The following is a 15,540-nucleotide window of genomic DNA, read 5'->3' as shown; positions in this document are numbered from 1 at the left end:
GATTTCATTTGTTTATTAATAGAAGGAAGTGGTGATTCAGCCACTTTGTATAGATGCCCTAGTTTTCCTATCTCAACTCTCCTTGCACAGAACACTGTAGGGTGTGACAGGTCAAAAACTAGGAGGAAGGGAGAGTACGATGGGGCTGCTATTAGGAAGAGCAAGCCCCTTGCCTCTCTGGTCTGCAGCCCTTGGAGCTCCAGACTCATGCTCACCTCAGTCCCTGCCCAGCTCCTGCTGCTCCATTTTTGTCCTTTTCCTGAATCTAGATGCAGGTTCTGGGCAGTAGAAATGCTATCACTAAATGCTTTCTTTCTTTTTTTAACATATTTTTATTGATTTCAGAGAGGAAGGAAGGGGGAGAGAGAGATAGAAAGATCAATGATGAGAGAGAATCACTGATCGGCTGCCTCTGCAGGCCCCACACTGGGAATCAAGCCCACAAACCCAGGCATGTGCCCTAATGGGGGATTGAACCATGATCTCCTGGTTCATAAGTTGACGCTCAACCACTGAGCCATGCTGGCCAGGCTAAAAGCTTTCTTTTACATAGGTCCAAATTTTTCCTCAAGTGTGATTCAACTCAACTGTGGCAAGTAAGAGAGACACTCTTGCTGCTTCTTTCTTTCAAAAGTTTGCAGGTCTGTGTTTATTTGCTACCGAAAGATCAAATAGAAGCATTCTAGAGTTTAGTGCTGCCCACATGCACTTATGAGCCACATGCCCCAAGCATGTTACTCTACTTCTCTGAGCCCCATTTACAGCTGGTGAGTGAAATACAACAATAATATCAGCCCTACCTACTTCACAGGCCATAGCATCAAATGATCTAGATAAAATGGCTTTGATCTCTCACTTCCAATTAAATGTACTGTGTAATTAATAGCAGGAATGCTATTAATTCAAGTGGAAAATGTGTATTTACACATCACAGGCAAAGTTATACGGCTAAGCACATGGAATATGAAAGCTGATTCAAGAAACAGGTTGAAGGAGGGAGTATTTCCAGAGAGGGGAGAAGACAGCAATAAAAGACAAGCGTGAGGGTATACCTGAGCATGTTCGACAGGGATCTGAAAAATGCAGCTCAGAGAGGTGCTTATTTGAAAACATCATCATGATGGTTTTGTGCCAACAAGGCTAATCTATGTTGCCTGGTTGTTTGGTCAAATACTAGTTTAGCCGAAACCGGTTTGGCTCAGTGGATAGAGCGTCGGCCTGCAGACTGAAGGGTCCCGGGTTTGATTCCGGTCAAGGGCATGTACCTTGGTTGCGGGCACATCCCCAGTAGGGGGTGTGCAGGAGGCAGCTGATCGATGTCTCTCTCTCATCGATGTTTCTAACTCTCTATCCCTCTCCCTTCCTCTCTGTAAAAAATCAATAAAATATATTTAAAAAAATACTAGTTTAGATGTTGCCGTGAAGATATTTTATAAATGTGATTGACATTTATAATCAGTTGACTTTAAGTAAAGCTGATTATACTAGATAAAGTGAGTTGGCTTTGTCTAATCAGTTAAAGGCCTTAAGAGCAAAAATTGAGGTTTCCCAGAGAAAAAATAATTTGGCTTCAAACCATAAAATAAAAAACCCTGCCTCAGTTTCCAGTCTGCTGGCCTGCCCTACAGATTGACTTACCAGCCTCCAAAATTACGTGAGCCAATTCCCTAAAATAAATCTCTCTCTCTCTCTCTCTCTCTCTCTCTCTCTCTCTCTCTCTCTCTATATATATATATATATATATATATATATATATATATATATATTGCTATTGTATTAGTTCTGTTTTTCTGGAGAGCCCTGATTGATACAAACACTAAGGTCATTTTTATTGGAAAATCCAGAGCCTTCTTCTCAGTCTTCATCTGTTTGCCATTTTGCAGGAACATCTACACTCCAACCATGCCAGCAATACAGTGTAGAGAAAATATAGCCATGCGGTCATTTTAGGTCACACTGAGAAGAATTTGGTATCTTTCAAAGTCAATAAATATCTCTACTTAGTTATCTTACCAATAACTTAAAATATTCAACACTGAAATCTTTGTCCCCCACAAAAGGCTCCTTTTTTTTTGAATAGCTAACCCTATAGTGTTCTATGCTGTCTCACTTCTCCTCTGGCTCATTCCTTATATCCATTCTAGAAATCCTAAAACTCCTCCTTGGTAACTTTGTCAGATGAAGCCCATCGATGCATGCCTTTAACCCAGCCCAGACTTTCTTTGGGTTTCCTGAGAATCACTCTCAAACCACTCATTCTAACTAGGTTCCCATTTATTGCTTATCAGTTGCTCATAACTGTTTTCTCTTAGAATTGAAAACTAAAAGTGCTAAGTCTGGCATTCAAGGCTCTCCACGTGGAATCCAGAGCAACCCTCCCATGATAACCTCTACTCTCAAATGGCTCAGTGCCCCCTACCCCACCTCTCCCCCCGCCACCCTCTTCCTTTTCACTGATCCAATTTTTTCCCATCTTTCAAGTCTCAGCTCAAGTTCAAATTTTCCTAGCCATTCATATGCTTAATAAAACTTCCTCTTTCTGAACTAGTGCTGTGACTATCTGGCATTCACTTGGCATTTAAATATAAAGTGACTTGTATTATTAATAAATAGCAAACATAGGTGAAGACTTTTCAACCAGATAAAAAACTGTCTGAGAAAGACTATATTTTAAAAAATAATTTAAGGAATGAAAGAAGAGAGGAAGGGAGAAACTAAACAGGAAACCTCCCTTTGTGCTTATAGGTATCCTCCAAGCAAATGCTCTAAGTCCTACTTGACACTGTGGGAATAATCAAAAGAGACATTTTAATAAAATGTGTTGTCCTGAGGATACATGGGTTTTCCAGCTGTGGTTGATGTGTGTCATATCCATTTCACCTACCTTAGGGAAAACAGTTGATAGGCATAGACCACAGCCAGGGAACAAAGCAGTCAATTAATGCCCACGGTCTGCTCTGGACAGCAGCACCAAACTTTTTTTATTAGTGAACACAGTGGACACTTTTTGGTCTTTATCCCATTTGCCATTTTACTGTACCGGACACTGTTTTAGTGCTCTTTTCATTTCGAGACTTTTCCTTTGTGTCTCCCATGACAGCAGTGTGTCTTAATTCTCCATCCACCTTTCCACACACTCCATCTCAGTCTTCTTGAAGAGTTCCAATTCTTCCATCTGTTTCTCAAAGGATAAACTCCTGGGGAAGGGGGGGTCTCATTTTCATGAGCTGAGTAGTCTGATCTGCTTTAATCGCTGCAACCACCAGCTATACTGTGACTATTCCTAAAGCTCTCATTCCAGCTCATACCACTCCCCCAAGGGAAATACCAACATAGTCAACTGGTTACTGGATGCTTCTATATGGATGTCCCGTATGCATCTAAAACTCAATAACTCCACATCAGGCCTCAGCATCATCCCCTATGCAAATCTGCTCTCTTTCATTATTCCCTATCCCAGTGGCCCACTCTATTACTCCCCCAGAGCAAGACCTAAAAGTTACCCCAACTTCCCCCTCCTTTACCCCTATATCTAGTCACACATTTATGGCATTTCTACCTCATTAATACCACCTGAATATATACTATTTTCTACATTTCTCTAGGCCATTTTATTTCTAAATAACTGCAACAATACCCTAATATCTCTCTCTTCCTTTGTCCTCTTCCTGTCCTTTAGCAAGAGTTCTCTTCCTCAAACGTTTGTCTGACCATGCCACCCCCTTCTGAAATCCTTCAGACTCTGCACACTTTCAGGATAATTAATTAATGAGGCATATAATTTCCTTTGCAGCCTCATCCTCCTCTGATCTCTACTCTTTCTATTTACATCCCAATGTCCTCCTTGAACTTTACATTTCAACCTTATTTAATAAGCAGTTTCCCAAAATGCCATTCTTTCCTGTGTCTCAAAGGCTTTGAAAATGCCAGCCTCCTTGAAAACACTGCGCTACTTAGATTCTTCGCTTTGACCATGCTTGGACTTACCTCAGGTCTAGAGGCATCCCTGATCCCCTCCCCATCCAAACATGGATTATTTACTCCTCTACTCTTCTCCCATTGCTGCTCGGCATACCCTGAGCATACATACTTCTCACATAATATTGCTTTGTTTTTGTTTTATTCTCACTGGACTCTAAGGTCCTTGAAGACAGTGACTATGTCTTATTTGCTATTTTATCTACATCATATACAGCAGAGGTCATGGCACATAGTAGGCACTTATGAGTTTGATGAATAAATAAGTGAATGAACAGGCACAATATTTTAAATAACTATATGAATTAATTATTAGTAAGGAGTCTCTTCTGCCATATATCCTATGAGTCCATCCTTTATTCACTTCCTTGACCTTACAGAAATACTTTATAATAAAATATTCTGTAGAAATAAAAGCTAGGGACATACATTTTTTTTAGACTGAAAATATTAGCAAGTAAGAAAACAAGAAAAAAAGTTGTATTTCATTTAACCCTAAACAAATCTTAGGAAAACATGAGGACTTGTGAAAATAAAAGGTGCATTAAAAATACCATTCACAGTCTTCACTGTCAATGCTAACCAGAAAACAGATTGACCAAGGGGCAAGAAGCATCTTGCTTAAGACCACCCACAAGTCCGCCGCAGAACCAGGATGGGCCTGGCTGGTCTGTCCACCCAGTCCACCGCATATCACAATGTCACGCCTGGCCTGTCAGTCCTGAGCCGAGACCTGACACCTCCCCTGCACTTGGTCTGCTCAGCACCACCCGTAAGAGTGCTGGGCCTCTGGCAGGCAGGGCAGCAGTTCCCAGGCTCACAGGCAGTGATCTGGAGGGTGCTGGGCCTCCTGGTGAGGGCCCCGAAGCCCTGCCTGCAGCCTGTAATCATCAGTGGGGCCCTGGGAGGCTCAGGCTCATTCTCTATGGTTAGTGTCCACAGTAGCTGGGGCTGACCCCTGCTTCCACTGAGATAAGGTGAAAAATTAATAAATAAAGCCAACTTTTCACAAGGCAAAACAATCATTCATAGCGACTAAAAAAAAAACACAAAAAAAAACAAAAACACAAAAAAACACCCATAAGAACATTTAGGTAACTTGAGACACTTTAGATTCCACAGCTTGATGTCTCTTTAATTCCACCAAAGCAAGAACTAAAGTTCATTTAATAACTAAAGGAGGAAATTCTTTCTATATTATAGTCCAGGGCCCAATTCAGACTAAACAGGTCATTTAGTTAACTTGGGCTAAATGTAGGCCAACTTCATGGTGCTCACATGATCAGAAATTAAACAGGGGCCACTCTTGTGTAAGAGGAAATCATAACATTTAAGTAGCTGGTTTGGAAGAACGGGGAACTGAGTCTTCTCTACGATCAGGTGCTACGGAAGATTATTAAATACTTAGCCATTCATGAGGACACCAGAATATACCCTTAAATCACTCACTTGACCTTGATCAAAATATTAACATTTAAAAAATATATCCAAACTACTTGCCTCACAAATCTACAGAAGTCATATAATTACTTCCCTAATTTATCCCAGGAACTAATATATCCAGGCAGCCCCAGGAACTCAGCAACGTGATGAAGTCAAACAGGAAAAAGTGATATGACATCTCACTGGTTTATTAGAAAGTATGCAGGTGGCCAATCAGCAACCAGCAACAAAGATTTTAAATCTGAGAGGTTCCTTTTGAAAAATTCTAACTGCCTTGTGCTCTCTATTGTTTTTTTATTTTTTAATCTACAAAGAAATACTCTTCTAGCTCTCTTATTTCCTCTACCAAGTATCCGTGGGACAGAGAGGATTCACCCTTAAGCTCTCCCTTTTTTGTTTAATCGTTTCCCACTATGAGAATGGCAGTTGCTCACTCTTCAAACCTCATAAAAGTGACTCTAAAAGTTTTTGTAATTTTTTTCACAAAGCAATTTATTACTAAAAATTAAACTTTCACCTAAAACCATTGGGCATATGAGGCAAGATAAATAACCAGAATTATTTCTAGTTGAGAAAGTCACCCTGGGCCCAATGCAAAGTAATGAAGTCATTCAGTGGCATGAAAAAAAGTAAGGAAGAGAAGGCCATAGCAGTGTCTGTGCGTGCTTTAAAGATTCTGTAAATGCTTAAAGATAGGAAGCCTTCATTATCATTTAGGTTAAAAAGTAACAGGGGGTGCCTAAGGGTCATGGCCTGGCATTAATAACCTAGTCTTCTTACAAACCACCCCCAACTTCTATGCTGCTCTTTTAAAAAGAAATCTCTTCCCTTTTTTTATTTCTTTTTCTGTTCAAGGTTTCTAATGATAATAGTTTTGATGAAGTGTTTCTTCTCTGAAATGTTACAATAAGACACAAGTCACATTATTACCCAAGTGACATACCTATGACATCCCTCGGGGGATTTCTGGTTCTGTCTATTTCTTCAGGAATTAGTTCCAGACAGGGCAGCAGACACTGGCTGGTGACCAAATGTGTTTACTTTTCTTCTGAGCTCACAGCTACATTTCTCTCCCTCCCCTGCTTTTAGGTGTGAAAATGTCACTTGACTCTTGCCAAAGAAATGTGGTCAGAAGTGATATAAGCCATAAAATGTTTAACTTCCTCTGATCCTCCATTCTCTTTCCTTATTTATGTTATCTGATGGCTGTATGTCTATGTCCCGGGTAACCTTAGAACACACATACGAGAAAGACAGCAGACACTCCATGAGTTTGGGTCCCTGCAAGAAGTATTGCCCCTCGCCATGTATAAGAAATAAATTTCTATTGTGGTAAGCCACTAACATGTCAGGAGGTGTCTGTTACAACAGCAAACATTGTTCAAAAACAGATGGCATCCAGAAATAGGCCACAAGAAAAAATAATTTTGCAAAGAAAAATATTGTCAATATTTTGTATCTATTTTCTCCTCTTCTTTTTTTTTTTAAATTTAACATTCTTATTTATTTTATTTTGTAGTTCTTTACCCATTATCTTTGCCCCATCAGAAATTCAAAAGTTCTGCATAATCTGGCACAAAATCTATATAAACAACATCAGAGGAAACATTAAAGCAAATTGCCTGAACACAGCTCCCTCTTCAAACGTGGTAGCTTGAAACACTCAAAACAGAAGGCATGAAAAGGCACTGGGGAACCTATTCTATGTAAGAAGTATAGCTATATCCTCTTTTTCTACCTTTCGTTCCAGGAGACAAACTGGTGTGCAGGGTCCCAAAATGAACTACTCCTCTGTGACAGCCTAAGGCCATTCTGCTATAACTCTGTCCCCAAACAGCCTTTAAACACAAGTTAATTCTCCAGGTTTGTCTCGTTAGTTTCTTTGGTTTGTTATGGTAACTACATCTGACTTTATCTAGCCATCCTGGTATTTTGTAGCAAAATTGCTTACTACAAAATTGCTCACTCCATCAACAATAATACCCCATTATTAAGAAAAGTTAACAGTTACCACACATTCAAAAGCACATTTTTGAGCCTAAATAGAAATTAAAATATTTTAATAATTGAAGCAACTAAAGGAAAATTGGCTGAAAAACTCCATGGTAATTTTAAATTCTGTTTTATTTTTTGAGTGTATGATAATTTCTTTTTTGAAAAATACATGTTTATTTATTTCAGAGAGGAAAGAAGAGGGAGAGAGATAGAAAGATCAAGAAGAGAGAGAATCATTGATTGGTTGCCTCCTGCACGCCCCCTACTGGGTATCAAGCCTAAAAACGGGCCATGTGCCCTGACCAGGAATTGAACTGTGACCTCTTGGTTCATAGGTCAATGATCAATCACTGAGCTACATCAGCTGGGCTATATTCTGTTTTCTTGACTGAAGAGCCAAAGCTCACACCTCCACACCGTTTACTTCATTACATGAGAATTAGATGATTGATATGTTTATCTCGAGTAACTGGCAGTACGAAAGAGCACATACAAGATGTAAGATCTACCGACAACTAAGAAAAGCTTAAAATGAACCATAGATGGTAGGATAAGGTACAAAAAAGATACCTGTAAAGAAAGTGATAGCACTTAAATCTTATGTGCCTAAAAAAAAATCTTGTTGAAATCTAGGTGGAGATGAGCTTTGAAGAGAAATAGGTCTGGGTTCAGATTCGGGTCTTCCACCTGCTAAATGTGAGCCCATGGGCAAATTGCTTAACATACCCAACCCTCAGTTTTCTTCTGTGCAAAATGGGTACAATCACTGAGCTGGTATGAAAATTGGTGTGTAAAGTGACATGTGGTAAGTAATTTCCATAAATTGTAGTTATTAGTATACCTGGAAAATATTTACCATTGACTTAAAAGTCATATTGTTTTTTCAGTATGAAGTAAAGATAGCAGAGTTTCTCTTGTAAAAGTTCCACAGGGATTTCTTTTCCTAATTCATCTACCACATTGGCAGAAATAGCATTGTTAAGTTTAACTTGGCTAAGTACACTTCATTCATCTGTCAATAAGATTCTGGGCTTCCAATCCAGTTGGCAATTGTTGAAGCTGGATGGAGCAGAACAGGCTGCACAACAGTGTTGTATTCACCTCAGAGGTTTATGCTACCAACAATAACATCGTATCTCTGTCAATCAAGCACAATTACAGGGCTTGATAAACTGATACAAATAAAAAAGCCACTTAAAACAGGTCTCCTGACCCTTCTGGCTACAGGTACAGGACTTGTTTGATTCTGTTACCTGTGAATATTAGAATGGCTCCTTTTTGGACAGAAGGACAGAAAATCTTTCTACCCCATTGACTCTAAAAAAGGTCAAAACTAGTGAAAATTTTGCTACATTTGAAAACACAGGAGTCATTTTGTAAATTTAATCATGTTCTTTGCTTCTTATTGAAACATGAGTCTATTTTATCCAAAATAGAGGGGTACCATTTCATGCCCTTTGGAATCAGGTAACACAATGGTTGGGCAAATCATTTCAGCAAATACATTTGTGATATCTGAGCTAGGTGCTCAAAGCACTTGCATAAGTTCCTTTAGAAAAATGTTTTAATACATGTTACCTTTATGAGAAAGAAAACAGGAAAAAGTAACTGATAGAAACATCTACACTAATAAAAGAGAAACATGCAAAGTGACTGTCAATTCGCTATGCCCACCAGCCAATCAGGACTGAGTATGCAAAGTAACCTAACAAAGATGGCAGCAGCCCCGCCCCCAGCCACTCTGGGCCTCTGGGCAGCACGCATGCAGGCACGGAGTGGCCAGGCAGGGTGGGATGCCTGCTATGAGGGGGAGGGCCAGGGGCGGAAGGCGGGGGGCGGAGGGAGCTACAGGAGCGGTGCTCCATCCGGAGCAAAGACTGAAGGCAGTGGCCAGAGGGAAGGCCTGGTCCCGGGTGCCGGAGGAAAACCAGTGCCGGCAGCCAGGGAAAGGAAGGCCTATTGCACGAATCTCTTCGTGCAACGGGCCTCTAGTAAGTCTATAATAATAAAAGCATAATATGCAAATTGACCAAACAGCCAAACAGCGGAACGACTGTCTGGACGACCTTCCAGACGAAGTGGGGCTACAAGGGCCAGTCGAGGCAGCCAGGGCTGCAAGGGACAGCTGAGGCAGCCAGGGTTGCAAAGGCCTACTCTTGCATGAATTTCGTGCATTGGGCCTCTAGTTACATAATGATAAAATTGCTCCTTTGCAACCATTTACAACATCATATTCACCTCAGAGGGTTTATGCTACCAACAATAACATCATATCTTTTTGTTAAAATGGGTAAGGCTAAATAATATACTGAACAGCTTATAAAGAGTCAATTGATTTGTGGGTTATAACTGAAGTTGTATTTCAACTTTTAAATTATAAATGATACCAATATGCAAGATTAAAAAAAAAAACTGACAAAAGAAATGCTTTTGTGTGATATAGCCAAATTTTCCAAACTTTATCAGTGAAGATGTAAATGTACTACTCCTAAATTAAATTTTATAATCAAGGTGGGGTTTTGTTGTTGTTATTATTATTGTGTGTAATTTCACTTGAGAGTATTAGTTTAGGAGGGCAATGAAAAATAATGGCTCTCAGAGAGAAAAGAAATCTGCCATTGTTACTCAGGCCAACTAATCTACCATGCATTTGTTTATTAACAAACATTAGAGTGCCCTTTTGCACTATTGAGCACTACTGAAAGTGAATGACAAGAAAATGCACATCAGAACAATCAAGTTATATTTCAGTACAGGTCACAAGACCACCTAAGCTCATGGCTAGAAGGAAGTGGGAGGGATTTGCTTGACTCATGTTCTGTGCCAAGGATAGCTCATCAGAAGTAACTATTTGACTTCTCAGACTACCTTTGGGCTTTCCATTTAATCTACAGAATGGATGCATGGACAATTGCCATTAAAATAATGGCAGCATAAGTGTTGATATTCTATCCAATTTCATATTTGTGGAGATAGCTAAATAACTTTTTAAAACACAAAACTAGGAAAATAAAATTATCTAAAAATAAAATTATAGAAACTTTCAAATTTCAGTTTATGAAGACATGGAAAGAAAAACAGATATAAAATTAAATAATGCTAAAAATAGGAGGGTTATGGTCAGGGCAAGTTACAACTGTCAGTAATTGGATTTGCATCTAAATACACATAAAATTAATTGATCTATTTAATCATAATAATGCCACTGTTCATTAACTTTTATTCAGATGCAAGAAACATAATGGAAATATTTTATAAAGCCATTTACATAGTATAAAGCAAAATTTGATGAAAAACAAATATTTCATGAAAATCATACATGGGAGGTTTAGGAATTAGAGGCTCAAGAGGGTTTCATTACAAAATATTTTATCCATAAGGACCCACATGATATGGGGTCCCAAGTGCTATAGCAAGACTCCAATGTATTAGTAAAGATAGCATAATCAATATATATTGATTTATATTGGTTTTCCCCTTTTCCACTATCAATGGTTTTTCATTTTGTAAATGTGAGCAACCTGAATTATCTTTTAGTAAATATGAAAACTTATGATTATACCTTATTTCTTGTATTTGCTTCAATTTGCTAAACACAATAGAACTTCTTTAAAATGCAGTTGAGATGGGGAAGTATTAATGTTTGTCTATAGATTAGCTTTTTACATTTTTTGGTTATGCTTTTATTTGTATAACTAGAGGCCTGGTGCACAAAAATTTGTGCACTGTGGGGGGTGTCCCTCAGCCCAGCCTGTGCCCTCTCACAGTCCGGGAGCCCTCAGGGTATGCCTGCAGGGAGGAGGCCTATGCTGTAGTCTTCCCTCCCTCTGCAGGAGGCAACCAGATCAATAAGGGGAAGGCGCTGCCCCCATCACCCCACTCGGCCCTCGCAGCCTCCATGCCCGCCCTCAGCTCTTGCAGCTGCCGCGCCCTCGCAGCTGCCACAGCTTTGTCTGGAATGATTTCCAGAAGGACATTCGGCTATCCAGTCTAATTAGCATATTATGCTTTTATTACTATAGATTATTTATATCAAGGATTATTATTTGACCCATGCCCTGCCAAACCTATGTACCAACAATTCCTGTTAGTACAATTCGTAAGTACTCAGGATAATGTGGTAAGCACAAAGCATTTCAAATTAGACATATCTTGTTGAATTGCAGTTTTGCAAACCCTCTGTGGCTGTGCAGTTTTGATCCTCAATTTCCTCACTAAACAACGGGAATGGCAACATCCAAGGGTGGTTGTAAAACAAAATGAAATCATTAAATGCCTAGAATATGGCCTGCCATCTACTAGAGCAGTGGTTCTCAACCTTTCTAATGCCGAGACCCTTTAATACAGTTCCTCATGTTGTGGTGACCCCCAACCATAAAATTATTTTCATTGCTACTTCATAACTGTAATTTTGCTACTGTTATGAATCGTAATGTAAATATCTGTGTTTTCCGATGATCTTAGGCTCTACAGCAGTGGTTCTCAACCTGTGGGAATCCACAGGTTGAGAACTGCTAGCAGGGTCACCTAAGACCATCGGAAGACACAGATATTTACATTACGATTCATAACAGTAGCAAAATTACAGTTATGAAGTAGCAATGAAAATAATTTTATGGTTGGGGGTCACCACAACATGAGGAACTGTATTAAAGGGTCTCGGCATTAGAAATGTTGAGAACCACTGTACTAGAGGGTTAAAATGTATTATTTATCAGTTTTTTATATAATAAAAGGAAGAAAAATTGAAATCTGTAGATAAAGAACCTGGACTAATAGATAGCCCCAAGAAAGCAAGAACTACGTGTCTGCTAAAATTGTGAAGGGCCAAAGAGGAAATAGTAGAATCCTGAAAATCATCATAAGGCAGAAACGAGCTTTAACTACCTCTTGGCCTGCCTAATACTTACATCCGCAAAAAAGAAGCCTTGAACACTCTATTCTGGCTGTAATCTCCACAGTTTCCTCTGGGTAGTAGTGGTTTGTTTCTAGTTTTAAAGACAGAGGCTTAAATAAGAAGCCAAAGAATCAAGCTCCTAGGCCTGGGGCATGCCATCTGCCTAGCATTAAGCAAGAACCGAAAGTCAGTTACAGAAGCACAGTTATTTCCAACATGATTTATGTTCCATCCTTGAATGTGGCAGGAAGACTGCGAAAGATATTTGGAAGCCAATGCTTCCTCTGAATAAAGTAAACGAGTATATGCTAAGCCCCTCTCCCGGACCATGCTGGCCTGTTAGATAGGTTGCCAATGTGGAGTCTGTGAACCCTGGAGCAAAGTGGCTGTTTGGGGATGAGAAAATAGCTGGAGGCCAATGATCATCGCTACCGTAAACGACCAGCGCACAGTACAAACACTGAGGTCAGACAGCAGATATCCAGGATATTACTCAAAAACACATCTAGCTCAAAGCTGACAAGATAATCTGTTCCTGTGGGTGCAAAGCAGACTGGAATGCTGGCGCTATGACCTACTCAAGGAAAGAAAAAAGAAAGTGCAACTCTCCAAGGGCTCCATATCATGCTTTCCGCGCAGGCAAAAGTCCAGCGGACTTCAAAAGGAGTGATGCCTAAGGGGGAGCACTGGACCAAGCCCACGGGGGGTATCATTTCCGCGATCATGTTGCCATCTACATTTGGTGGACTGGCAAATGCAAATACTTCAGACACAAGTTTCAACAGATGAAAAAAAGAAGTGTGAAAGAGCTTGGAGATTTGCTTGCTGAAAAACTCCAAATTCCAGGAAAAGCATTTACTATCAGGAACTTCATAAGTTATTTCAACAGTCCCAAGAGAGCCATTGTTTATGATGGCATTAAGATTAAAAGTTTTTCTAGCTGACACATATTTCACTCCAACGTATCACACGATCACAAAACAGTGTACTTCAAAAATAACTTCCCAAAGTTAAGTACTCTTAACCAGTCAGTAACATTTTCCTAATTGAAATATAGACGATATTTTGAGGTTTTAACCAGGTTTTAACATACGTGATCCTGATTAAAGTAGAAGAGCCAAAATGCAGCAAAGATACTTACAGGAAGACCTATATGGTGGGGGGAGGGGTGGTAAGAAAGAAAAAAAGAGAGACAAATTAGTGAATATGCAAAATATTAAGATTAAATAAAAAGATTAAAGCATCATCATAATCATTAGCACAATACAAGGGACAAATAAGTCAGTGATTCTTAATCTTTTTTAAGAACATAACCCTTTGACACCATATCAGCAAACTACATTTATATCTATGTGCATACAAAACTTATCATAAAATTTCAAGGAATGTTCAAATTCCCTGAGGCCTGTTTATGAATTACTGAGACATTTATATATTTTAAGCAAAGTGTATCTAATTTATATACCTAAAAATTTAGATAAAATATGAATCATGAGGATCTTTGGTCATTTATAATAGGCCAATTATAGAGAACTGATATGTAAACTTTCTTGAGTTTGGTAAAATGGCTAAATTACAAATGTACTCATTATTTGTTCTAAGAATATTTTTCATTCAATAGTATTGTCAATACATGAAAGAATAAGCTTTGATGTTTATGTGTTCCTTTAAAACTATGTTTTCTCATCAAAACACCAGCAAATTCTAAGATAATTTCAACAGTTCACACACCATAGGTTCAATTAAAACACCAGTTCTAAGTAGCCAGAAAGTTGGGAATTAACTTTTACATTTTCCATAAAACTCTGCCTAAACACAAAGTTTTCACTTTCCTCCCCTCAATCCTATTTCTCTTGACACAAAGATCAATTCAGTGACTATTTGACTCCACCAATGTTTTATCATTTCTTTTTTCTCAAAGCAAAAGTATAAAGCATCCTCTTTTATGAAACTGCACTTTTCATAGGGAATACCTATTCAAATTACCAATCATTTAGACTTAGTGAGGTTTAAAGAAAACTTTTGAGAATACTCTTAAAGTAATTAAGCAGCTACACTATCCAAATTCTTGAATTTTCATAAACCCTTTTTACTTTGACAACATTTTTTCCAAAAGGAAGAAGAAAGGAGTCAAAATAACATCAATCTGCACTCTGCTCTTTTTGATAGGTTAGTATTTCTACTGTTTGAACCCTTAGTAATTGATTGTTTTTAATACTGAAAATTACTTATTGCGAATAACATTTCTTATCACACACCAGAATCAAAACTTAAATCGCCTTCCTCTTATCTTGCAAGTAAGAACCAATGGCCTCACATGGTCATTTACATTTTTGGAGTCTTAGTCTTTATATACAAGAAAAATAGTAAGTGAACTCACTTGGATATCTTGGTTTCAAAAAAAAAATAGTTTTTATTTCACTCTTCTGTTTCATTTTGCATATAGGGATTTGGCCTGAAAGCAAAAACTCACTGAAGTGGCATTAAAACAATTGGTTGTGTTTCAAGTTCTGCTCATAAAAACTGTATGGCCTTGGCCAAATCACCTGACTACTGTGGACCTCCATTTCCTCAAATACAAAATGAAAATGCTGGATTGATTGCTAAGACTCCTGTCATCAATAAAATTCTATGGTTATACAAGAGGAATAAAAATTCTCAGATTAAGAAATGAATGGGAGTAAATGCATGACAAAATTGTACCAGTTGGACAAAATAATAATAAAGCATTCCTAGACATGTGCCCTGGTGTCCCAAGGCAGATGTTTTCACAGAGAACCTGTATGTGTGGACCGACCACCTATGAAAATGGAAGCATGGGTGATGTTGCCACACTGTGTGCAGCTAAGAAACCCTCATGATACACTGAAAGGATGGACTTGATGCAATAAAGAATACAAAATTGAGTGCCAGTGGTTAGTAATAATATTTGGCAAACTTTTCCTTTGATGGCAATAAGAAAATAAAAATATATTCTAGGTCTAGTAGAGATTTAAAGACACACACACACACACACACACACACACACACACACACACACAAACTTACAATAATTAATTAGAAGGAACACATTCAGTAATCTAAGTGGAACCTAAGCAGCTGAAAAAGCAACTTACCAGATTCTCCTCTTCGGCCCCTCTTACCTCGTTTCCCTGGAGGGCCTGAAATACAAAAAATACATATGTTTTTAAGTTTTGGTTCAGAAATGGCTAATAAATAATTTCTAT

General features: G+C 38.6%; 1 protein-coding gene across 1 annotated transcript in view; it reads right to left on the bottom strand.

Annotated features, from left to right (window-relative positions):
- The window catches only part of COL25A1 (collagen type XXV alpha 1 chain), a 513,960-nt gene that overhangs the window by 218,025 nt on the left and 280,395 nt on the right, over positions 1-15,540 (bottom strand). The window contains exons 3-4 of the mRNA XM_080655171.1: positions 15,430-15,474; positions 12,919-13,076 (exon numbers count right to left, since the gene is read on the bottom strand). Coding sequence (XP_080511297.1) covers positions 12,919-13,076; positions 15,430-15,474 — 203 coding nt within the window. The remainder of the gene's footprint in view (positions 1-12,918; positions 13,077-15,429; positions 15,475-15,540) is intronic.

The sequence above is a fragment of the Plecotus auritus genome (assembly GCF_963455305.1).
Source record: "Plecotus auritus genome assembly, chromosome: 1".
In the NCBI taxonomy this organism is placed as follows: domain Eukaryota; kingdom Metazoa; phylum Chordata; class Mammalia; order Chiroptera; family Vespertilionidae; genus Plecotus; species Plecotus auritus.
This window is presented reverse-complemented; position numbering and strand designations above follow the sequence as displayed.